General features: G+C 29.2%; 1 protein-coding gene and 1 long non-coding RNA gene across 5 annotated transcripts; one reads left to right on the forward strand and one right to left on the reverse strand.

Moving 5' to 3' along the window:
- Positions 1–26,321, forward strand: LOC111033783 (mitogen-activated protein kinase kinase kinase 4). 4 transcript variants are annotated; one of them, XM_022314708.1, is made up of 23 exons: positions 1–382; positions 19,047–19,205; positions 19,280–19,453; positions 19,535–19,695; positions 19,750–19,814; positions 19,874–20,079; positions 20,312–20,457; positions 20,556–20,611; positions 20,712–20,877; positions 21,009–21,129; positions 21,198–21,404; positions 21,725–22,032; positions 22,920–23,024; positions 23,093–23,285; positions 23,503–23,652; positions 23,721–23,936; positions 24,008–24,167; positions 24,265–24,629; positions 24,699–24,867; positions 24,943–25,065; positions 25,129–25,235; positions 25,305–25,484; positions 25,551–26,321. In XM_022314708.1, the coding sequence occupies exons 2-23, from the start codon at positions 19,098–19,100 to the stop codon at positions 25,632–25,634; spliced, it is 3,570 nt and encodes a 1,189-aa protein (XP_022170400.1). In that variant the 5' UTR covers positions 1–382; positions 19,047–19,097; the 3' UTR covers positions 25,635–26,321. The 4 variants fall into 4 exon arrangements, with proteins under 4 accessions (XP_022170400.1, XP_022170402.1, XP_022170401.1 ...); XM_022314710.1 differs by lacking the exon at positions 1–382 and adding an exon at positions 8,539–8,714; XM_022314709.1 differs by lacking the exon at positions 1–382 and adding an exon at positions 18,497–18,804.
- LOC111033784 lies at positions 12,726–17,729 on the reverse strand. Its single transcript, XR_002604467.1, has 2 exons — positions 12,868–17,729; positions 12,726–12,804 (listed from the first exon to the last, which is right to left on the reverse strand). It is a non-coding gene; the product is annotated as an uncharacterized LOC111033784 (long non-coding RNA).
- Positions 26,322–26,750: the final 429 nt, after the last annotated feature.

Below are 26,750 nucleotides of genomic sequence, written 5' to 3' on the forward strand. Positions count from 1 at the left end.
AGCTACGTCTTATAACTAATAAGTTTAGTTCGCCCAAATCACGACAGCGGTTATACAGCACAATTACGCAGTGAAACCGAACTCCAAAAAGATTCGTGTTCTGGTTTCGACAGAAATTCTAGTTGAAAATAGTATTTTGCCAAGTGCTAACAATTTTTTCGCAGATACAATATTGGTAATCGCAATCATAATATCATACATGTGTAAAAAACAAAGTTTTTGCGTGTTTGGTGAATTGACTCTTACTCGCGTATTTATAGAAGACAAAATCGTGATTCAAGTGGCATAAATCGATATGGTATTTCGGTCTTAAATATAGTCATCCATATATCCATGACCGCAACTTTTTACAAATTACTATCATCACAAACTTCCTAGTGCGGTAAGTACTAAGATTTATATGATATTAAAGTATAAATATAGTATATTATATATAATATATAATTATTGATGTACAATATATTATATATAATTGATATATATGTATATGAAAAAACACTTTTCTTTGTTAGATTGACAGTTTTTTTCTCTGTGTAAATAGCTTCTAAGAAAGTACTGGACCGTTTTCAATTAAAGTCTTGTCAATATAGATTCGGAAGGTATTTAGCTTGTTTTTCAACACCTATATCAGTATCTATAAGTGGCTCACATGTCAATTTAATCTTAAGGAAATGGAATAGTTTTTAGTATTTTTTTAAATAGCTGAAATTTCCCATTAGTTACATCTTACATAATATCATATTAGTATATTACTATTATAATAATTATTAATGAGTAGAAATAAAGCATAAAAAAAATAAATAAAACAACAAATCGTTTTTATATTTAAGGGCAAAACAAAATTTTGATCGAAACATCGTTCTAGAAAGCAGAAAGGATAAGATGTATTTTCGAGGATAATAAAAAAAAATGTTAAGTAAATTACGAACTCAATGAGTACAATAATCATTTATAGCATAAATTAAATTTGTTTTGTTAAGTACATTTTTATTCCAAACTAAACATAAGCGAAGCCGGGTAACACAGCTAATATAATATTCTTATTAGGATATATGTTTTTCATATATATAAATACTTAAACATTATGACTTTCGTGTACGTAGTATTTGAACCTTCTCAGTACTTTTTTTGATTTTTAAACTGATACTAAATTTACACCGTTGTTGCTGTTTAATGATCGTTATTTACTTAACACAATAACAACTAGTGGAGATAATAATTTTATATGCTTATGACTGTCATATACCTAGTACCACAATTTAGTGGCGCCATGGCAAACACATTTACCTGCAGAAGTAGTTGAATTAAACATATCTATGGTACCTACCTGTATATAGATGACTTATGGATGAGTGTGGGTGGTATATAAATGCATTTTCAGTATGATTTTTTTATGATTATGATTATAGTATAGTCAGTTTCTATTCAAACTTCAAATACTACTATATAGACTATTTACATAAGTTTATTTTATATTAGTGGTCTAGATAAAAGACAAGTACTACTATAAAAGCTATGTCAAGATAGATAAAGTACCTACCGAGATATAATATTATAGAGAAATAAATAATGATCATTTAATAGTATGTAGGTACCTACCTATTGATAATTTAAAATTATTGAAGAATATTCTAGAATACCTATATAATTGTCGTAATGTTGTATAATAAAATAACTCATGTATTATTATTATAATTGCACGTCATTATCAATAAACAATCTTAACACACTACCAATATTATAGTCGTGACTCATGATATAGATTATAGACGACGCGAGCTGTCCATCGACACTCTATTAAATATCTACATAAATATCTACCTACTGAGTACTGTTTCCTAAACTTCAGCTGAGTATACCCATATAAGTTTGGATGACTGAAAGTTAGTTAAACTTATATTAATAATACAAAAAAACCAAGTAAAAGTATAAATAATAACCAGCCAAGTCCTTTCAAGTTACAACACAGTGGCACATTTAGGAGAGGGTATTTTATGTTAATTAACTACATAACTATAATATATTATATACATAATACATGCATTAGATATTTAAGTTTAATAAATTGCGTAATATCTACAGGTTACAATACACAAAATGACAACAATGCACAATAATACATCATAATATTCAATCGTTATACTTACTAAAATATGATATATACGACTAGTATACGTGACTATTTTACCAACCTATATTTTATTATGATATGGTCGTAAGTTACTAGTGAGGTATCTACTATAGGTACAATATTATATTATACTAATAAGTCTAAAACGGCCGTAGTCGAGTAACTAACTTTAGATGACAGGGTTATGTCATGACTCATGGATGATGGTATTTTTAGTATATTAAAATGTATAGTATCATGTTGAGTTTATCCGCCCCTTCCCAACTATAAATTATCCTAAATACCACTCAAATTGTATTAATCATAACCATATACTTTTATTCACATCTGAACATAATTGTTCGCATAATTCATGACGTGTACCTACTTGAGTCTTGACCACCACCTGCACTTATTGAAATCGAGTAGATTAGTACAGGTATCATCTCCCGATTTTCAACATTTATTATTAGTTTTTCTGTAGCTCGTTGAGTTTTAAAAGGCTAATAAATAATAATGCACTTAACGTGCATGCATTGAATTAATATCCTGCAATTTTAATTTTAATTATTTATAATTCAATTTTGCCTTTAAGCATATGCATATCCAAATAGTATACCTTTTTCAGCTCAGTTTATAATTTAAATAAAAAAAATGAAAAAATACTAGTGGACTGTATAGTAAATAATTAATGATATTATTATTGATAATGAATATTGAGATAACACTATTTTACAACGATTATTCTTTGGCGTTACTATACGACGCGTAAATATAAATATCGGCAATGTTTCCGACGCGTGGTTGAGATTGGACTGGAGACCCGTGCCTTTTAATACAATACCTAATAATATATTCAAATACAACTATATGGACTTATAATACATAATATTGTGTATAAGATTTAAAATTATAAAATTAAAATTAAAACTCACGATACCTAGATAGTCTTATAAACATACGATTCAATGACCGCTGTTTATATATTTGGTGAAGTCAGTATCGTAAACTTGTTTTGGTCATACTCGATGATTTAACGATGAATTACGTAGCTATAATATACATTGTCATTTGCCACGTATATCAGATTAACATAGTTCAGGGGTAACCAATTAATACTTTCCGTGGGCCACATTAAGAATTCGGAAAATTCTCGCGGGCTATAAAAATGCAAAGTATATAATATTTATTATAATATGCCGATTGGCCAAAACCACGAACTAAGATATACAGGACTGGAAACGACATGATCGATTGGGCGCGGAGGATGGGTTCGCAATAGTCGAGCTATCGTACACATCGATCTCGAGCGCCATCTATATTACAAAAAAATGTTACTAAATCAACAATTTCATTTTTAATTTACCACTAAAATTAATGTTCAATATTTAAATAAATATCTATTTATATCTATTTTATTTAATTACTATTTTTTCATACGGAATTTTAAGTGTATGTACTTATGTAACTTTAATATATTAATACATTTTAATTCAAAATGCGTGTATGTTCTGTGGTTGGATGTCTAGCAAAAAAAAAAATGCAAAAATTCCTTTACATAAAGTACCAAATGACTTAAAATTAGCTTGGAATACTGCGGTAAGTAAGGTAAATAATCAAAAAACACCTTTAAAATATATTTGCTCAGAACATTTCACTCTTCAAGATTTTGTAACATCATGCTCTGTGCCAAGTGATATCTGCAATAATGTGAGTATTGTAGATGGCAAATCAATTTTAAATAGATTAATAGTTAATAAAAATGTGCGCAAGAGTGAATGCCAAAAAGAAAAAATGCTCAAAACTTACAGTTTCATAAATAACTAAATATTTAATTCATTGCTTATAATTTACTATCAAATATTGAAAATGTATACTATCATTAAAATTAAAATGTGTAATATATTGACTGGTAGAGTGCGCCAAGAATCGATGTGTACTTTTCTTGAGTAAATTGGGTTCCCTGTGATATTTGGTCGTGTCCAGTCCTGTAAATCTTAGTTCGTAGCCAAAACTAATGTACAAAGATAAGAAATTATCTCTTCTTTGTCTGCGGGTTAAAATACATCCACGGGCCGGATGTGGACAGCGTTCCGCCATTTGGTGATCCCTGACATAGTTGTTGTTGGTATTTTAACGCGTGTATAATAATTAATAAGTTGGTTCTAGTGCAACATTTGGGACTAGTTGCAGATTGTTTTATTGCTCGTACAGGCGTGCTCGAGAGGGCAGGGAGTTCAACCTCTCTCTATGGACACTAGAAAAATTTATATTATGTAGGTACTTACAACACAAAACACCGAGGAGACCTTTAGAATATTCACAAAATGGTGGAAGATGTGTTGACGATAAAGGAGGAGGAGGAGAGTGAGCGAGACAAACTGCCGAGGGTATGTGAAAGGGACCTCTTAAACCACCCTTCATCCTCTTAAGATCACTACCACAACCCACGGACAGAAGGAGAACGTGGAAGACGATTCCACACTGCACAGCAACCGTCGGAGATGTCACCCGCCCACGTTCTTCTCACACCCCTTGACACCATGGGCGGGTACGGCGATCACGATACCATAGGACCACAACACGACAAACCAGTGCAGTGGGTCGGGCAGGCACGCGAAGACAACCATCGACGACATTCCAGGGCGGCGGACTCCGGTCCGCCGGCGAAACCGATAGCACTGAACAATGATCCCAGGATGCTATTGCTGTAAAAATACTTTGGTTTTTTTTGCACAATAAACGATGTTAACAGTGTAAGAAGCATTGCCAACACCAGTTCCTCCCTCGGTTCTCGATAACACGTTAAAAAAAAGGTACTTACTAGTTACTACTGTCTACTTACATATCATTTTAATTTTAATTCATAATGTAAATTGATTATATAATATTTTAAAAGGGTGACCCCCCCTCCCCATTCAGAATTCCTGAGCACGCCTCTGGTATACTGTAATATGCATATAGATATAATGAACAAGCATATAATATTATTTATATGTTTTCAAGCGTTTATAGTAAAATTATTTATAATATTAATGGTGAGTAGTGACTATACTAACTAATAAGACATGTTGTCTTATTATCTTGGTAGTAGTTATACAGCATGTAAACTGATAAATTATAATCATTAAACGTATATACTTAACTGAAAATATACACTCAAAGATCATATTACCAAATCCTTATAGATGTCTTTATGCAATTGTAATGTCCTGTATTGATACAATTTTGTTTTTCAAATTAAAACCGCCCTTTTTATTGTAAATTATTAAGGAGATGATTTTTTTGAAAATGTTGATATAGTTATAGGATCTATCAAATTTTAAAATAGTAAAGTTGCTGAGTGATTAAAATTTAACTCCTTCCTTAAAATAATAGTCCAAGGTAAAGGATATTAGACGATATGAAGGTGATGATTTAAAAATTTTAATTATTGACATGATTGTATGTAGGTAGTGTAAAAATTGTCCAAGTATACATATAATAACTACCTGAGTATTATTACATACATTTCATATATAACAAAGGATTAAGATACTAAGTACATAAAAAGTTAAACAATTCAGAAACTATTTATTCAAATTTCATTGCAGATATATACCTATGCATCAACATTTAAAAGAAAATTCATCTGCTTAAATGGTTTAGAAATTTATTATTGGCATGGTCATTTTTTACAGGCCTGTTTAGTATTTTCTGTTGCCTGCTTAAAACCTATTTAATAAATAATAGTTCCAAAATCAGAATTTTAATAAATACATATATACAATATAGATACATATATATATATATATTATATATTATATATAATTGTCAAAAGTTAAAAAACAACTAGATAATATTGAAATATAATGTAGTTGGCTGCTGACTATATATATATATATTATATACTAATATATTGTATTATTATATTATGTATATGATAAACACAAAATATCAAGGACTAGTCAATATTGGGAGCGGGTTATTTAAAACAAATATTGTTTTAATAATAGTATATTCTAAAATCTATCATAAAAATTCAAAAATCAAAACATTTAGCTATATGGAGGTTAGCACAACTCATAAGTCATAAATAAGTCTTGTTCCTATATACTAGCGTTCAAACTATCACAGATCTAACAGGATATTGGGCAGTAGAGTTTTTAATTGTTCTAACCGGACTTATTAATATATGGACTGCACTTCCCCCATACCTCATCGCATGTCCGCATGTGTTGCCATGTGCCAACAATGTTAGAAAGAGATAGTTAAAACGACCTGCGGATTCAGGTGGGAACTTGGGAGACAGACACTATCCGAAACCAGTTCCAACAGAGCTCCAGCCTCTGAGTTCATGATTCATATTCCATCCACGTTAGCGCACGCGCAATAAAACAATCTGCGGCTAGTCCCAAATGTTGTACTAGAACCAACTTATTAATTATTATACACGCGTTAAAATACCAACAACTATGTTAATCTGATATACGTGGCGAATGACAATGTTTATTATAGCTACGTCATTCATCGTTAAATCATCGAGTATGACTAAAACAAGTTTACGATACTGACTTCGACAAATAATATATAAGCATGTACATTACAAAAAAAATTTTAAGTCATGGAGAGTGCCGTATATGTATGTGAACGTTTTTTATGCGTTACGTATAGGCACCTTAGTGCCTATATTATGTCTATAGCTGGCCTAAGTATTATCTATGTACATAAATATATATTTGTATATTTATATATTATAGATATAATACAGATAATCAAGTCTTTAAATCGATACTTTCTAGAATTTTCTAAAAAATTATGTTGACATGATGACATTATAGTATATTAACACATCCGTTTTTGATATTCAAAGAATATAGCAACTGCCAACTAGATGGATGCATATAAATAACTTTAAACGTGGAGTTATCATTTACTTAACTTTTATAGTTAACGTTAAAATGTTTAGATAATTTTCTACATTTTAATTATTTTTTATTCACATCTTATAAAAATTATAAATTTGAAAAACTATTTTTATACGATTTAGTATAGATTTATTGGACATAATTGTTGTAGAATCATATTTATACTTCACTATCATATATTATAACATTGCTTTTTTTGAAGAACAACAGCAACTCTAGGTGTATAGACATACACATAATATAGCTGTAATGTTTTTTTTTATTATTATATACCTGTTGTATTTGTATATTAAACATTATGTATATTTTATAATATAAAATATACATTAAGTGGATTACAGAATTAGTATAATGTATACTGTGTACCGAATAGGTTAGGATAGTAACATATACAAAATATTTATTTTATTTTCAGTCTATTACTAGGTTAGGTTAGGTTAGTTTTATTACTTTTATTAACTACGACTTTTTTGTATAAATAATACACACAGTAAACCCACTGCAGTTTCTATGTTTAAAAATAATTATTTTCAAAGCTACTTATTTAGTTATTAGTAACGAGAATTTATACTTTACCGAGTGTATAAAATATAAATAATAAATAAATATTATTTTAAATATTTTCAATTATTATTGTTAGTTAATATAAATTGAATTTTGTATGGATTTAAATTTGCTTATGCTACCAATGTATCGCTCGTCTTCATAATGAAACCATGTATTTTAATACTTTTATATTATGGGAAACTAAACATTAATTGTCTGTTTTATTATTTATCAAATAGTTATCAATAGATTAAAAATGTCCAATTTTATATAAAAATTCAGTAGACAAAAATAATATAATATTATTTTATTTTATTTTATGATTAGTGCATTGACAATACACAAATTTCTTGATATAAGTAAAGCCAACTTAATATACAAGAAATTAGAGATAAACGTACAATATACTATGTTCATTTGTTTGATTACATATTATATTAACGTTATATATGTAAAGGTCGGGATCGACCATTATTTTACTTCCGATTCAATGCAGTGAGGCTATGTGGTCATGATTTATGTACATACATTTATAACACACAACTCACTCCCGCCTATTTCTTAAAAATTAAAAAAAAAACAGAAAATATTCGTGAATCACCCTGTATACAACATACAGTACATATAGTATACACATAGAGAACCAAGGATTATTTTAATGTATTTTTCCTTAAATAAACAAGTGGATTTTCTTGAACACACACATAATTATACTATTTATTTAAATGCGTCATGTAAATAGTAAAAGCTATTGAAGTTTATATTTGCTATATAGGTTTATCGTATGCTACTTATTATAAAATAATCTTATCTGTTAACACCTGTGTATTTACAATCTGTAGGTACCTATGCGTTTGCGCACTAATGTATAATACCTACACATTATTAAACAGAGTAAGAATAATAAATTTGTATAGTACATACTCATTATTATTATTGTGCTACAGATCGTTCAACGTGTTAAATAGTAAGCACTATAGGCAGTATACAAAAACCATTTGCATTGAGTACATTCATGTTCTTACGCTAGTATACGTAAGATAATCCTACACATTTTTTTTTGTATTTTTTTGTTCTGTTTATATCATTTTAATTATTACGTTGATCGTGTGAATTCGTTATTAGACATGATGCATTAGGACTTTAATCAGGTGATTATTATACATAAAATGGTATATTATATAATATATAAGTTTTAAAAATATTATAGGTTATTTCATTAAGTAGCTAATTAAACAATTTTAGGTATAATAACTGTTAACTATTTATTGAACTTAATAACACCTATAAAATATTATTATTAGGTACTTTGTTTTAAGACTGCATATTATAATATTAACACGTGGGGGAAAGATTCGATTTTCTGGACGTCAATCATATCGAAGACATTTGAACATATTATAACAATTATCACATTTAAGTTAGGTTATAAATTCATTTTTTTATTGAACAATCGAATTATTAATATACAATTTCTTAGAACTCAATACAATGCTTGAAAATAAATAACTAATCAATTATAATATAAGCTAATGAACCGCAGATGTTCCGAAAGTAGGTTTTACCTACGGCTGTAGCCAATTTGCTCACTAGAGTAGCTCATTTCCCCCCCCCCCCCCCCGAGGGTTATGGACATTTGCGCCCGAAGTAAAAAACTTAACACCCTGGATTTATAGCCCAGATGCGCCCATTTTGCATGCAACATTGCCGTCAGTTATCTTTAAGATCGTTTAAAAAAGTAAAATTGTACGTAAAATCCAAATTAATAATCATTAAAATTAATCATTTTAAAAATAATAAAAATACTACCTAGTATACATATTATCTAAGTATTATTTATATTGCATTAAATTATCAATTTCAAATAGTTAAATATTTAAGTAAAATCAAAATAATTAATAAATACAATTATAATACTACACATATTGACATATTGACATTTGTAATACACATTAGTCAATAATAAGAATGTCAATAATACAAAAATTAAGTAAGCTTAAACTTTCTTAATTTTCCGGATCATGGGTATGACTGTCTTTAATTTCGGTTAACTTCGTTTTTGAATTATTGGTTTTGACATATGCACTACAGGTTTTTTTTACACAACGCCAACTTATATCTCCAGAAATAAGATTTCTAATCAAGTGATATTTAAAATAACGAAAAACTAAACAAAGTTTTAGATTAGCATGGAAAACGATCAAATATTATTTTAGATTTTATATTTACACACCAATATACTCAATAAATGACAACGTTGCACGATTTTCACCTGATCTGAACTGGGAGCATGTGGGCTATGATGATTTGGGACGCAAATTGGTTGCACGGTTACCTACGACCCGCCACCAGACTCATGGCCCATGGGCAATTTAATAGATGGTTAGATTCGATAGTTGAATAGTGTCAATCCGTATAGTATAATAATTAATAGGATCATAAGAGATGGTTGGGTGGTAAAATATAAAATTTACTTCAGTTTGTCATATTATTACTATGTGTTTAAGATTATCTGGTAATAAGTAAAATAACAAATAACAATCGTCTAGAACAATATATAATTGTATAATGTAATAATTGTACATTTGTATAATGTATACTGTGTAGTGTGTTGTGTGTACATAAGAAATGGCATATTATCTAAAAGGCAAAAGTCTATAATTATATGTATATTGACTATAATTTATTTAAAAAAATACTATTTATTATGAACATAAATAACTTATAAATTAAATAGGTTCTATATATAGCAGAGGACATAATCATTAATTATTATAAAGCCCTAAAATAGAACACAATAATATATGCAAACACGTTTTATACACTTAAAAACTAAAATATGCTGTAAAATTACATTAATTTATTTTTCTAGTGGCTTAATTCACGAATATTTAAAATAAATAAAATAAGTAGTATATCTGTTGTAAGAACTACATTAAATATATGGCACGGACAATTAAGTAGTAAGACAAAACACTAAAATACTTAAACGATTCGCCGCCACAACGGTAGTGAGAGGAAACTTTCAGACAATTAAATCGTATCATATATTACAAGGACTATTTGTCAATTTTTTAATATTGTTGAAAGAAAATGTGCAAAAGAGCCAAAAAAAAAACTACATAAAGTCATAAATATGCCTAAATATGTGACATATTATGATACAAATTTATTTTTATTTATTTTTATAAGTATATAATCTATACTCTATAGGGATCAAGCTGGCATCGTTGAAGTTCTAAACTAAAACATTCTTAATATAATATATACTTAATCTATAGTTTATGAAAACAAAAATAAAATAAAAATACTTCTATTGAATCATAACTATATCGATATGTAGGTATATATGTTGGTATGACTCGTATGAGTCACGAGGTGGGCAATTGGCATATAATGGCTAATTCAAAACGAACTTGTACCTTATCGCAAATGATAGGCAATATATAATATGTCTTAGAATCACCTGCAGTGATGCCAAGATAATTTTTTTCAAATAACAAATTCATCCACCCACACCCTAAAATTTAAACATTAATAATCAAATTAATTATTAATAACTATCTAATCAAATTAATTATTAATGTGTAACATAATTTCAATCGAAAGCTTACCAATCACTACCACTAATAATAATCGAATGAAATATTAGTAATAACTAATAAGTTATACTAGTATAACAAAAATTAGTATTCTTAAATCAATTAAAAAATGTTAAGGTTTTTATCAACATATACTTAAAACTGTTAGAGACTTAAAATCAAATTTATTGATTACATATTTATGATCGATATTGATGAATTGTTCACAAGCTATTCAATACTATACACGCATAATCACGCATAATCACACCAGAAATAATATGTCATTAGACATATAGACATATAGTACAACGGGATTTATTTATAAGAATTGTTAAGTAGTCATTACCATGGGTGTCTCTAAATCGAAATTCAAACGAGTATTTTTTGAGTTATTAAAATGTATATTATATACACTATAAGGATACAATATACTCCTTGAAAATGGTTTTATAGAAGTATAAAATATATATAACGTTAAATATTTAATCTAGTAAGTACTTATATTATACTATCAGACAATTATTAAAAATTATAAAGTGTTAGTAGATTAATATTAATTAGTAATTACTATATAATTTTCAAATCATCGTAGCCCCTACCTATCTTAAAAACGTATTATCATGGGCTTATTTATCTATAGCACACAAAGTTAAATAACAAGAAATACTCATTCGAATTTTGATTTATATAATATACAATTTGAAAAAAGTCATCTGATTAACAATTTACGTTTCACAATTTAACGAAAAGTGTGAAATTTTTAAACAAATTGATTAATAAAATGTATTATATACTTTATATTTCAAAGTATACAATTTTTCAATATGGCTAATTGGTTAAAATATTATACTTTTTTCGGTAATATTTTTCCAATGAATTACAAAATATCAAAGGTCACATATTATAAAAATAACATAGAAACAATGTACTATACGTGGTGTGTGAACAGTATATAATATAGGTAGGTACATAATAATATAGGTAGGCCACGTATGTTGTCTGAATTAATCTATAGCTACCTAATATTGATACGATTCGAATTTATTTACTTAATATATTTTAATAGAAAGTATTTGCGTCTCCCGACAACTTTTTTTTCAATTCGACTCGGTACTTATATAATATTATTTATTGTGCACCGGCCACCGGGTAGATTGTTATTTATCATCATCTATTGCACCAGTACGAAATATAATTTATTTAATAACATTGTACTATTTACTTGCTCAGTGTATTATAGTAACATTATTAAAACATATCAATACATATAACATTACAATAGTCGTACAGAGGTATTACATATTTTGATGTATTATGATTTACGACTTCGCAACAGGAAATCCCCGATATGTTATAGTATAGGTACAAGGTACCTACCTAGTACTTACTAATTACCAGGGCTCGGGACTTTATGTGCTTAAAATCTTAAAAATATGCGCATACATATGCACCAAAAAATATCAAAATATGCGCTTTAATATGCATTTATTTTTAATTAAAAAATACATAATTATTCAAATTTAATTTTAAAAAAAACATTTCTTGTACATATTACTAAAAATGTATATTTTATACATACTATATTACTAAAAAAAAAAATGTAAAAACTGTTGAATGGGAGGTCTTTGGATTTTTCAACACTCAGCATCTTCTATACCTAGCAATTATAATTTTTATGTATTAAAAAATAATCATTTTATAATTCTAATTATGTACTTACTTGCGTTACACTGGATTATCAAATGTTTTTTTATGTTCTCGACTTTGAAAGACCTTCTATTATTTGTAAGTAAAGTTTTATAGGCGGAAAATGATCTTTCTACGTTTACCGATGTGATGGGAGCATATTTAAAATATGTCAGATCATTAATATCTAAGTCTTCTGGTAAGTCTTTCATGTCAATTAATTCACCGTTAAGAATGTTTTTAATTTTCTTTAGCATAGCAAGACCAACATTTTTCTTCAATACATTATGATTTAAGAGTAAATAATCAAAAGTTATTTTAAAATATGCAATAAAAATCAATAAATATTAAAAATATGCATTTGTAGAAAAAAATTCCAAAATATGCAAACATATGCACAATAAACTTTTAAACTTTAACTCTAAATACCACAACACAAATTTGTATCGGATCAGTTTTATTCTATTTACTTCCCGAACAAATATGCAAATGCATAAAGTCCCGAGCCCTGCTAATTACTATGTATACTAAGTTCAGCAGACAAAATATACGTAACATAAACATGACGTGGTATTTTTATAATTTACACACGTGTACCTCTAATAATTCACAAGACATTATTATGATATATTACTATACACTATTATACACTATATATATATATATATATATATCTACTGATAAATTGTTGTAGATATTTGTATATGATAATATTGTTGTAACGCCGACCGGTCCTATCCAAACTGCCAAATTTTCGAACGTAGTTCGTAAGTACTTACAGAATAAAAATCCGACAATAATGTGCATTTTATACTTGTATGTGTACGGTCAACTACGGTGTAGGTACACTTATACTATAATATAGTATGTTTTACGAGTATAATGTACATTAATAACTGTAATTATTATACTGTATAATACTATAGAATACTACTTTATAACGTTAAGTATGCGACAGAGGTAATTGCACACTAAAAAAAATAAAAATTATATTAGGTATAAATTAAAAAAAAATTATCGAAGACCTTATGAAAAATGTACAACTCATTTATGAGAATGAAAAACACTAATATTATCGGTAGATTTTTGTAAAACAAAATATGCATAAGTTATAAGTAGTAAGTACAATGTCAACATCAAAGTGTATTTTTTTTTTTATTAATATAATAAGACATTCCTAGTTTATATAGGCTATCTACATCTATGGATAATTAGTAACATTAATTTTTGACTATTTTAACATGATAATAATTATGAGTAATAATAATAGCGATAATAACAATAGTAATATTACTAATATTTTAAGGTTGATCAGACATATAGACAATAACAATAGTGTGGATGAAGAATAAAATTACATTTTTACATTCTAATTTAGTATTTACTTAATAATAGTTAATGAATAAGGGCGCGTTTTAGATGTCTTTGAGGTGGTGGACATATGTGTAAATTGAAGTGTAGTGAGCCAGTTGATTTTTAGAGTGAACTATGGAAATTTGTAGCAAGGGCACTTATATGATCTTGAATTTTAATGATTCGGAGATCTTTATGTAGATTTTCGTTGCGTATGAACCATGGTGCGTTTGTTATTATTCTTAATATTTTGTTTTGAAAACTTTGTACTTTCCTTAAGTGTGTCGCTGAACAGTTACCCCAGATAGGGCAGGCGTAGGTAATTCGTGGGCGTAATAATTGCTTGCAAATTAATGATAAGCATTTTTTTTGTATAACTGATTTTTTGTTTAGGATAGGAAATAGCATTGAGAGGCGCTGGTATACTTGTTGAAGTTTAGAAGCTATGTGAGGCCTCCAGGTTAACCTCTTGTCTAGCGTGACACCTAGGTACTTGACAGAAGGCTGCCAAGGTATGGAATCGTTGCCGAATCTTAGAGGTGGTGGAGTAGAGTAGCGACGTAAGCTAAATATGACTGCAGTGCTTTTTGAAGCGTTTATTTGTATTTTACAGCTTTAGCACCATTTTGCTAGTAAATTTAAGTGATCTTGTAAGGTGTTAATTAACACTTATACGTTACGGGATTCACTGTAAATAGTTGTATCGTCTGCGAATAGGGCGATGTTTGTGCGTGGTGACTGCGATATATGAGATATGAATATATTGAACAATATAGGTCCCAGTTTGGACCCTTGAGAGTTGAGGTACACCAGCAGAGATAGACCGGGGGTCAGAGAAATTGTCGTTTATTTTAACTGAGAATTGTCTACTTGTTAGAAAGGAGTTGATAATATTGAATAAGTACTTCGGTGTATTGAAATATTTTAGTTTGTATAAAAGACCTTCGTCCCATACTTCATCAAATGCTTTTGAGACATCTATAAAATACAGCACCAGTATGGCAATGCTTTTCAAAGGAAGTGCTGATATGTTCCGTTATGCGAACTAGTTGTACGGTTGAGTGGTGGGATCTAAACCCAAAATGAAACTTTGGGATAACATCTGCGCTGTTCAAATAATATTGTAGTCTCGTGTGAATAACTTTTTCAAAAATTGTTGATATTATCAAAGTGTATAATACTTTTTAATTGTTCAAAAAATCTAGTATGAGTTGTATAATAATATGCACGATATAATAATGGACTAAAAATTCGGTAATTTAGACTTAAAACTTTAAATCTTTAAATGCTTATAAATGAAAAACATTAAATTAATATAAACATCAACGTTTTTAGAAAAATTTTGGTGCAGGTTATCAAAGTAAATTCATATACTATGTATTTATGTGTCATTAAATATATAATTTTTAAAAAATCAAGTAAGTTGTAAGTGAGTAACACTCTGCTGTACATTAGGTGTCAGAGAGTCACTGTAATGGATGTTTTTAAATTGAATTGAATAATCATTGTAACTACACGAAAAACGTTTCTGTCTGAGCGAATACGCTCTGTCAGTAGGTTAGGTTAGTATCATACTACTGTGATTAAAGTAACTCATTTTACTATTAGGCGTTAGTACTGCAGCGAGTTAAATACATTTTTGCAAGAAAATATTATACTTGAAAATACCATTGTGTGTAATTGTTATTAACTTCACTCTGTCCCTATATGTATTTATACATTGATAGGTACGTCATGTCTATTGGCAACTCACATAGTGAGCCGCTCGCTTTAATTTAATAAAATGTGTTTCTGTCTCTGGTATTAATGTACTCTAAAAATCTCAAGTACCCATGAATAATATTCTTACAATAATTTTTGAAAAAAACTAATAATACTAGAATTTGTCTTATGTTTATACAGTACAAAATAAATATTTCAAAAATGTTGTGGTGCATAGGAATTTCTAATATAAACATTCGGTGAAAATGTCATGTATCTGTACCACGGGTTTTTTTTTTTTGAGTTACACTAAAACAATCAAATAGATTTTTTTTTAAATTGCTTTTGCCTAAAAATCTCAGTTTATTCTTAGTTGTTTGTTTGTTTTTCCTGATGCTTTTGAAAACTATTGGGAATTTTTTACTCTTAACCTCCTACGTATAACAACTAAATTCACTTTCCTACCGGCTACCAGAAAAGATGCTGTTGAAGAAAATCAAAGAATTTTTAGTGTCCCAAAAAATGACAACAGACAAAAAAAACACATGATTGTAAAATCAATACATTTATCGACTTCCTCAGAATCTTTAACGTAAAAAATTGATATATATTATAAACGGTTAATCAATAATGTCACAAGTAGGAACTTCTTAAGCTGATCCTATAGCTTATAATATATTATATGGGTCTATGTATAAATTGATATGCCTACAATATATCATGGATATTAAGCATATATGAATTGATCTAAAATCTTGAAGCTAAGACGGATATATGAAAGATAAAACACTAGATACATGGGTGTTTCAAGTCCTATTATATGCATATAGTGGTGTAGTGTAGAATGTAGATAGTCAATACCGCATCATATGTTTGGTTTTGGTATATATTATACATTATATACACACCGGCATTTGCGATATGCATATACGAGATGATTCACAAACTACAAAGCATCATCATTATTATGCTCTACGACTCTTCCCCATTTTTTCTTTAATAATAAATGTATTCTAATTCTGATTTTTATACCTTTTATGGAGTGTCCTATGGCTATGCAAATTAGTTTTTTCAAATAATAACCAAGGTATAAATCACAATTTGAATATCGATTTGAACTAATAGGTTGGTAGTTTCAGAGTTATTGGGATGTATTCTAACTTCTAAGGATAATATGTTTAGATATATAGTTTTACAAAAATATAAAATATAGGTAGATTTCAATATTTCATGTTTATCTATAGTATTTATTATTATATAGACACTTTTTATAAATTATAAAACATTGATTATTAATTACTATATTAACTGTGAAATCATAGCTCCCATATTCTTTTCTGAACCTATTATCATAAACCAAGGTTATAATCCTTACTATGTAATAAGCCACACGTTATATACCTACATCAAAATGTTCAAAAGAGTTATCTGCTAAACAATTTAGAGGAAAAAAGGTGATTATTTTTTTTTTTAATATGTAAGTATTTACACTACGGGACACTCCTTAAATTGCATAAGAAATCTAAATAACTGAACGTAATACCTATGGTTCTTATGAAAATCCCCTTAAAAATGTCAAAAAATAAAACTTTGAATAAATTCAATATTGAAGGGAAAAAATGGGGGTAAGCATGTTTTATGAATCACCCTGTATACATACAACTACATAATAATATCATTATTTTGATGATATTATATTATACCACAGAGACATAGGACCCCCCTCCACCTGTCATACGCACGCACGCACGCAAGCATGTGATATTCCGCCGAAGCGACGAGGCCCCCGAGGCCTTAAGTGAGTATTTTCGTACACCGACAAAACTCGACAATAATAATATTGTAAGTAGTTTATACTACACGATAATAATAATATCATAGCATCATACTTGAGGGGGGTTTAATTGGCCTCGTTAAGGTCGACGGCGGGTGGTGTGCCACTCAGCCACTGTTGTCAGTGCAGCGCATCGGTTACCGTCCGAGTGTCTGACGCTCAGAGTTTCGACTCCGCCACGCCGGCAGTTCGGCCGACAACGGCGACAACAGAACAGTAGACGGTAGACACTATTTTATTTTAGAGACACTAGTTACGCTTACAACATTCACCAGTGGGCCATTCGCGCACACTGCTCACGCGTTAACGACACTACAGATTACGATAGTTCAGACAGTTCAGTACTACAGTAGTCGTTATGCGGTAGTGCGCCATCGCCAGTGCGGTACACGACGGTCGACGGTTAGTGATGTTCCACCCGTTTGGATCTGATATCTGCGCTTCCGCGAACTGTTGGTCATCCGAAAAGTCGTGTGATTGGTTGTGAGTTTGTGACTACGTTGTCGACACTTGTTTTTCTCTTCGGAGTTCGGCTTTCTCCGTTTTTTGTCCGGACCGTTGAATTCGGATTCGGGATAGTACCTAATTATGTATTATTGTATTATAATACAATAATAATTAATAAACTGTTATTATTGAATTAAATTGTTTCTTTATGGCATATCGTTTATCCGTCTAACGTCCATCGATATACTTAACATTATCGTTTCGAAAATAATAACAACTTACATAATAATATGCACGATAACTGCGTATTGTAATGTTCCGTGATAATACCGGTGTCACGTTACACTAATCGAGCACTTGACGACTGCCGGCCGCCGCGCCGTCGCGACAGGTGCGGAGGAGAATTAATTACAATAACGTATTATTAATTAATATTTAAATAAGAAAATGATGAGGAAAAAGCATAAACGTTAGGTGTATAGAATAGATCAATGAATTGTTTGTTACGTGTTATCGCGGCCGATAGGCTGATAGAGATAAAATTGGATGAACTTTGTCCCATGTCGTGGCTTGCGCGGACACACAGATTAATGAGTTGACGACGATGAGAAACCTGTTTCTTATAGTCTATGATAAGTAAGTATAAAAACAGAAAATAAAAAGCCTTCTCCTCCTCATCACGAGATCTCCGTTACTTCCGTTAGGAAATCAGAAATGTTCCACTCTCGCCACCGCACATTAAACATTAGTTATAATCATAATAGTTGTTGTTACGTAAATTTTGAATACACTGCCGCCGTCGCCGCCACCACACGGCCGAAATATTATTAGTGTACAGTTATATAATCGAAGACATGGTATTTTCGTTTTTTTGTCAGAAAAATCGTATTGATGTGAACAAAAAGTTTGGATTCTACTTCGATTACGAAATGTCGATTTTCGATGTCAGAGAGCAGAGCAAAGTCCAGGACTCAGTTTCGGTAGTTGAGGACAAAGACAGAATGGAGAATCACGATGAACCGCTTAGTAAATTCAAGGTATATTAAAGGGTTCATACCGTTGTTTTAATCAAAAATCGGGGCGTGTAATTTGTACATTTTAAATTGTGTAGGTCGAAACAAATAACCGGTTTTGGAGTGTTGGCTCTAAACTAGTGGTATGTCGAAAGTTCATCAACGATAAGTTGGCAAAGTCTGAAGACGTCAACAGGATCGCTTTCTATAACAAACTCAAGTGCTTAGCTAATAATGAAAAAGTGACTAGTTCATATGAACTCAACAGACAAGTAAATTAATATTAAATTGTATCTAGATACTATTTAGTTATTCAATTATTACTAATGTTTGAACTGTAATTGTGTGTGCAGTTAAGCCAAGAGGAGGTACTATGGCAAAGCGAACTCAAAGACTTAATATGGTTAGAATTACGTGCCAGACTAACTGATCGCACAATAATGAGTCAAGACAAGTATCTGTGCGAAGAAAGAAAAAATATTTGCGATTTACTTGATGAAATCATAAACTTTAGGTTTGTGTTATTTGTAAATATTTATGTACTTTTAATCTAATAATTAAACTTTAGTTTTAGATTTGATAAATTACGTTCAAAAACATCACCAACTTGTGAAGAATCAAATAATTGTTCAGGTAGAATATCAAATAATATACAGTTAATTTATTGGGTTTTATAAATATGAATATTATAGATGAAGATGTTGGTCAATGTTCAAGTCGCAGTGGATGTCTTGGACTATTTTGTTCTCAATGTACCGAACAACAAAATCTAGCTCTTTGCCAAGTACAAAAACTTATGGAACGATTAGAGTATGCTGAATCATTATTTCCATCTAGCCGAGCATTTGCAGTGCAATATCCTTTATTTAAAAGTTCAGAATTTACTAATAGAGTTAAGGTAAAAGTTTCAACTAATTTATTTATTTTAAGGTTACTTTTTATTGTTTTTAGATAATGCTTTAAAATTTACATTCTGTTATGTAAAACCTAAACTGAAATAAATTTATTGATTAGAAAAACAAAAAAACAAAAAATATATAGTTTGTGTTTAAAATGTACTTCAGAAATAATTTTAAGTTTTCAGTATTGGAAAATAAACGTATTCATGATACATTGTATTTTTATTCTAGGCAATGTGTGTGTGGTACAATATGACAAAGAGACAACGATTGATGTTGTTAATTTTAGGGAGACATTTAATGAAAGAAGAGGAAGTGGAGTTGGAGCCATTAAATCATTTGATGGCAACCAGTAGTTGCAGTTCAGGCTCCCCCAGGTACAAGAATGCAATTCATAGCCTATACTCAATATATATTAGCAATTACTAAAATTATGTTTAATTTTAATTGGTTTGTATTCTTTTTTTGTTTTCAGTGTGTCTAATGATAGTGGTAAAGGTTCATTAACACCTTCTCCTAGAACTAGTATTGGTAAGCTATTTTATATCTGAAAGAAATGTATTGTTTATATTAACATTTAAAATAAATACATATATTTATTGATAACAAAATTGTTTTAAATGTATTATAGAAAATTTTGAATTCAAATTCAAAAGATCTACTGCAAATTATCGTGAACCAATATCATATAAAGATCTCGATTTATATAACACCCAGCCTATAGCTCACCTTAGACAACATTTTTTCCCTTACACAATAGGAATAAATTCATCTTGCTATGCTTCTCAAACTTATAGGTGAGTAATTTTCTAAAACTATTTATTTCATCAAACGATTGTCAATTATAATATATGGTTTTTTCTATTTAACAAAGTATTAATCAGTAAATACATTGATACATTTTAGTAATTTATAAATTATGTTTTAGGCAATTTATTGCTGGTGTATTAAAGACTAAGGGTTTAAGAAAAGCATTAAAATTTCTTGATGAATTATATAAAAATGTATTGCGTAAAGCACATTTAACTCTTAAAGAAGAATCAGCTGTGGTAAATAATATTAGTTTAAAATTAAATATTAACTAATTTTATATCTATTAATCAAACATTAATTTTAGGAAGATGATTCTAAACATGATGTACCTCATGATGAAGAATTATTGCGCTATAGTTATTGGAGTCAAGAATCAAAGGAATTGAACTTACCTTCGTATAGAGCTACATTTATTTTTTTATCTCGTATTCCATTGGATCTTATACATGCTTATCTTCGTATGAGACTTGACACTAGACCAGAAAAACCTTCAATAATGAGCATCAGACAAGTAATGTCTTTACTAACTATCTGGGCTCATAAGTTCATGTACTATTAAACGATTGAATAAGAAAAAAAAATTATGTCAATTTATCATTTTAATAATTTTTTTTTTTTTATTGATCAAAAAAGACATCGGCAAAAAAGGCCATTAGTCATATACGATACATTGATTACATATTTTAATAATTTATAAACAAACTTAATTGCATCATAATATTTTTAATTTCAAACTTGTATGTACATTTTTTTGTTCGTTTAATGTGTTATAAATTTTAATTGTTTTTCTTTGACTTAATAATATATTTAAAAACAATTTATAATTTTTAGTTGACTTTCGAGCTAAAGGAAGGTTTAATGCTGGCTGTAGTGCACAGAAGACGTTTTGTTCGTCATATACAATCAACATTATGGTCTGATAAAGAAATTGGTATGAAAATATTCAAAGAACGGATAAGCCATTTTGACGAATGTACCAAAATTGTATTGGAAGTCTATTTGGGGTATATGGAACAATGGGTAGTGATGATGGGATATTGTAAAGCTCAAAAAATTATGCTAGAAGAAGAATGGAATGACATGAAGGTTATAATTCCTCATATTCCAGATGGTATGACCACAGTCACAAAAACGTTTTGGTACGTAATGCTGTAGCTTACATTTGAGACACTGTTGGAATTAGTTGATAAGAGTTAACTCAAAAGTACTATTTTGTTGCTTTAGTATGATGTTATTTAAAACTCTCCCATATCTGCTACAATGAGCAGATAATATATATAGTCAACCATTGCAATGTACATTTAGTATTAAAATATGTAGATTACAATATTTTATTACATTTATGAATACTTAAGAGGGCGCTATACAGACATTTATTGTCTTTTTCTTACTAGTGTGTAACATAACAAATTTTTGTCTCAGCAGATCACATTTAGCTTCATTAGTTTAAAAATTAGAGTGAATTGGCCTATTGTAATACTTGATGGTAAGGGCATTATCTGTGTTCCTTGGTGAATTATTTCAATAGTTCATTTTTTTAGCAAGTTTTTCATTCATATATAGCATAAATTAAAAATGCTAAATCACTTAAAAACAAAATTATTGTAAAAATACCTTATACAAACAAAGATAATGTTCTTACCATCAAGTTTCATGATAGGTCTATTCACTCTACATTTCAAACTAACAAAGCAAGTAATCTACTTTGCATAAATTTGGTAAGCTATGCACTTGTAAGACAGAGAAAACAAATGTCCGTGTAGCATCCTATTAAAAAAAGATAGTATGTTGTACTGAAATTGTACATCAAATAGTGGCTTAAAATATAAAAATTCTTTTATCTCAAATTAAAAAATAATAGACTTAAGTCTTTCTTTGCTCTTTTTAGTTATTAAATACATTTGCTAGTTTTATACTACACGAAAAATGAAAATATAATTGTTTTGTCAGTATTTTTAAAACTTGTTTGTACTTATTATGAATAGTTAATGCCATAATAATAGAAAAATGTACTTCATTTTTGTAGTGAAATTGCCAAACACATGTTGGAAACAGTATTGAAACATTTCAAGGACCAAACTCATAATCAAATTGCAATGATAGTACAAAATGTTGATCATTCTCAAACCAAGTTAGTATAAATTTGCAATTAAAATATTAATTATGATAAAAAATTAATAATACTGCATATACTTTTAGGCAAAACTTATTAGCCATATGCAGAGAATTACAAAATTTGCTAAGCTTATTCAGAGAAAAATCTTTTCTTGTGATGTCATTAGTTAAAAATTTATGCAAAGATATGATCGAACAATATAAAAAAGATAAAATGAATAATGTGAAGTTTGATGGTCCTTTATCTCCAATTTTGACTACAATGATACCTTTAAAAGTATGTAAATATTCCGTATTATATTAGTAGCAAAATAAATAAAATGCACAACAAATTATTTTATTTATCGAAGATGCAATAGGATTTGTGTTTGCTTGTAATTAATAGCGACAACACAGTTACCTTAAGCCTGCTTACTAAATATAATTATATTTATGTAGACAATTTAGTGGATTTTATTTTTAATATTTGAATACAAATGTAATGCTTGTTATAGGAAAAATTGTTAGAAGTTTGTCGGTGTATTATAGAAATAATTACATCATTAGAGGAAGCAGCAGATACTTGTAACAGTGATATTGACGATATAACATTGGCCCCTCGCATTCGAGAAGTCTTGCATCAGATGTATAAATTTGGATTTGAGGTATGTATTAAAATACTCAAATCTTCAATGTACAAAATTTATATTTACATAACTTATTTATGTAATAGTATCATAAAGAAGCTAACAAAATTATGTGTGGTCCATATAAAGACCAAGCCACCCTCTACAATGTATCTATTTCAAAGCGTTGGATAAATTTTGTACACAAACGATGTGAACCCGGTAGAGGTTTAAAGCCCAAATGGGCAAATAATGGGGTAGATTTTTTACTCAGCGTATGTGAACCTCAGAACCTTGCTGGACTTAGTGATGTGGATTTTAAGGTATGTAACGTGAACCTAATGTTGCATTCAATTCAAAAGAAAAACTGTAACTAAATAACTTTTTTGTATAGAATTTTAAGATTTTGATAGAAAATTGTGTAGTATATATTATTGGCAAATTAGACGATGGTAATTCATTTTCAAACCCTAGTGTCGTGCAAAAGAAACGTCATTCCTCCGCAATTGAAGGGAGGAATAAAATCTTGAAGACTGAAAAAACTTTTAAAAGTGGTAATTATAAAAACATTAAGCGACCATGTGAATAAATGAATTTGGTTATACTAATTGTATCATCATTTTTATACATAAAAAAAAAAACCAAATGTAGATATTGAGAGAAATGTACGTGTTATGGATGCTGTTAATAAACTAGATCATCAATTAGAAGAAAAATTGCGCTCACAAGAATTAATTGGCCACATTCGACACGATTATAATATTGAACGTATTGAGTATGTTCGTCCTCGTCCTGTACATTTTAGTTGGCAACGGGGCATAAAAATTGGGCAAGGTCGTTTTGGTAAGGTATACACTGCTGTTAATAATGAAACGGGAGAACTGATGGCTATGAAAGAAATACAATTACAACCATTCGATCATAATGCCATCAGAAATGTAGCTGTTGAGTTAAGGATATTTGAAGGCATCACCCATGAACATCTCGTTAAATATTATGGCGTTGAAATTCATAGGGTAATGATATAAATAATTGATGCCAACATTAAGAATTTTTTTCATTTAATATTGAAATCATATTTTTAGGAGGAGATGCTCATATTTATGGAATTGTGTGCTGAAGGGACATTGGAAAATTTAGTCGCTGCCACAGAAAATGGACTACCAGAAGCTCTCTTACGTAGATTTACTAAACAGTTGGTTAGTGGAGTCGACATTTTACACAAGCACGCCATTGTTCATAGAGATATTAAAAGTAAGATATTTCCATAACATACTTTAAACATGAATTCAATTTCCATCTAATAATTAAATGTTGTGTTTAAACTAGGTGCAAACATTTTTTTGACTGATGAAGGAAACTGTTTGAAACTAGGCGATTTCGGTTCAGCGGTAAAAATGAAAGCACATACCACAGTTCCGGGAGAACTTAAAGGATTTGTTGGAACGCAAGGTAACTATTAGCAATACCATTAGGGGAATACATTTTATTTGAATATGAAATCAAATGTTCTAGCGTACATGGCACCAGAGGTTTTTATGAAAGCCAACAAAGAAGGACATGGTAGAGCCGCAGACATTTGGTCAATAGGATGTGTGATAATTGAAATGGCTTCAGGCAAAGTATGCATTGACTGACAGCATCATGTGCGTGATCATTAAAAATTAATTTTGTTACAAATGTTCCAATAGAGACCATGGCATGAGTATGATTCCAACTACCAAATCATGTTCAAAGTCGGCATGGGCGTCTTGCCAACTGTACCCGACACACTGTGCGATGAGGGCCAACAATTTGTCGACAGTTGTCTACAACATGATCCATATTCGAGAGCGACTATTTCGGAGCTACAAGACCATAATTTCATCAAAGTATTTAGGATAAATAAATTTATTTATTTACTGTTCATTTAAAATTTACCGGTGTCACCGTTCTAGGTTATGCCCGAGGAATGTGTTTCCTGTCGAATATCTTCAACTGCAATGCTGGAGGAATACATAAAATTGGGTTTTAAACGATAGCATCCAGTATTTTTTTATATTATTTTAATCCTATACTGTATACTTGAACTTTATTCATGTAACATTTTAATTATTTACCCATATACACTTTGAGATGATTGTTTTCTATTATACAATTTTTTTGCTAGTTTCATTAAAACTAGACCATCAAATATATTGATCTCCCAAAAATATGGTAATATTTTTTGTTGGGTCAACATATACTGATGGTTGATAACTGTAAATACTATTTTACTATGTCTGTGTAATAATGAAAATTATATCATGTGTTAGCTATTAATTCGATTTTATCATATAAGGAATTTAAAAAAATATATCCAAGTCGTTTGGTGACATCATTATTGGACTAAAAATTATAATAGATTTATGGTTATATAAATGAAAAAAATAAAGGTGTTGATGTCTAATTATTAAAGAACAATATAAATTGTACAACCGTATCGTTAATTTTAATACCTTGTCTATAAGTAATTTGTAATTGTTATTGTGTTTTGTATTTTATAGATAGTTTTGTATCCTAAATGCATATTTTATTTAAAAATGTGCCTTAATCTATGTATTAACTTTAATTATTGATCACATCACAACTAATGCAATATTCTATTATGCGGCCACTTGTTAGGATTATTAATATTGTTTTAGTGAATATGAAATACCTCATACCCATTTTGTTCTATAATATTTATGCCAATCATTTATTTTATTTTTATTTTTTAATGTTATGTATGAAGTAGTTGTTGAATTGTTTAAATTATATTCTTATACGTGCCGTCCTTTATAAAATATATAATTATGTTAAAATTGGTAAATATAATATTAAATTATACATGTTAATGTTATTTTATCATACATTTATAAATGAACAAATAAATTATAGTGTTGTTAAGTAGTTTGGTTGTTTTTACATGTTATACCATCTCACACAGACAGTCAATAACCCACATAATTTTAAAAGTTATTTAAGTAACCATTTTTTTTTGGATTTACAACGCACTACTAGGGCTTTCAAATTCATCACTTTAATATAATTTTTTTCTATTACAAGAGGTGTAAAGGTATTAGAAACAAATTAACTGACCATAGCCAGTGGCAGTTATGACTGAAGTTGACAGTTGT

Source organism: Myzus persicae, unplaced genomic scaffold, assembly GCF_001856785.1.
Source record: "Myzus persicae strain clone G006 unplaced genomic scaffold, MPER_G0061.0, whole genome shotgun sequence".
Classification (NCBI taxonomy): Eukaryota; Metazoa; Arthropoda; class Insecta; order Hemiptera; family Aphididae; genus Myzus; species Myzus persicae.

What these genes read in the sequence shown, in the direction of transcription:
- LOC111033783 (XM_022314707.1), top strand. Translation starts at nt 19,023, where the DNA reads ATGGTATTTTCGTTTTTTTGTCAGAAAAATCGTATTGATGTGAACAAA. An exon ending in TGTATAAATTTGGATTTGAG is followed by an intron (nt 23,653 to 23,720) that starts GTATGTATTAAA and finishes TTTATGTAATAG; the next exon opens with TATCATAAAGAAGCTAACAA. An exon ending in ATGGCGTTGAAATTCATAGG is followed by an intron (nt 24,630 to 24,698) that starts GTAATGATATAA and finishes TCATATTTTTAG; the next exon opens with GAGGAGATGCTCATATTTAT.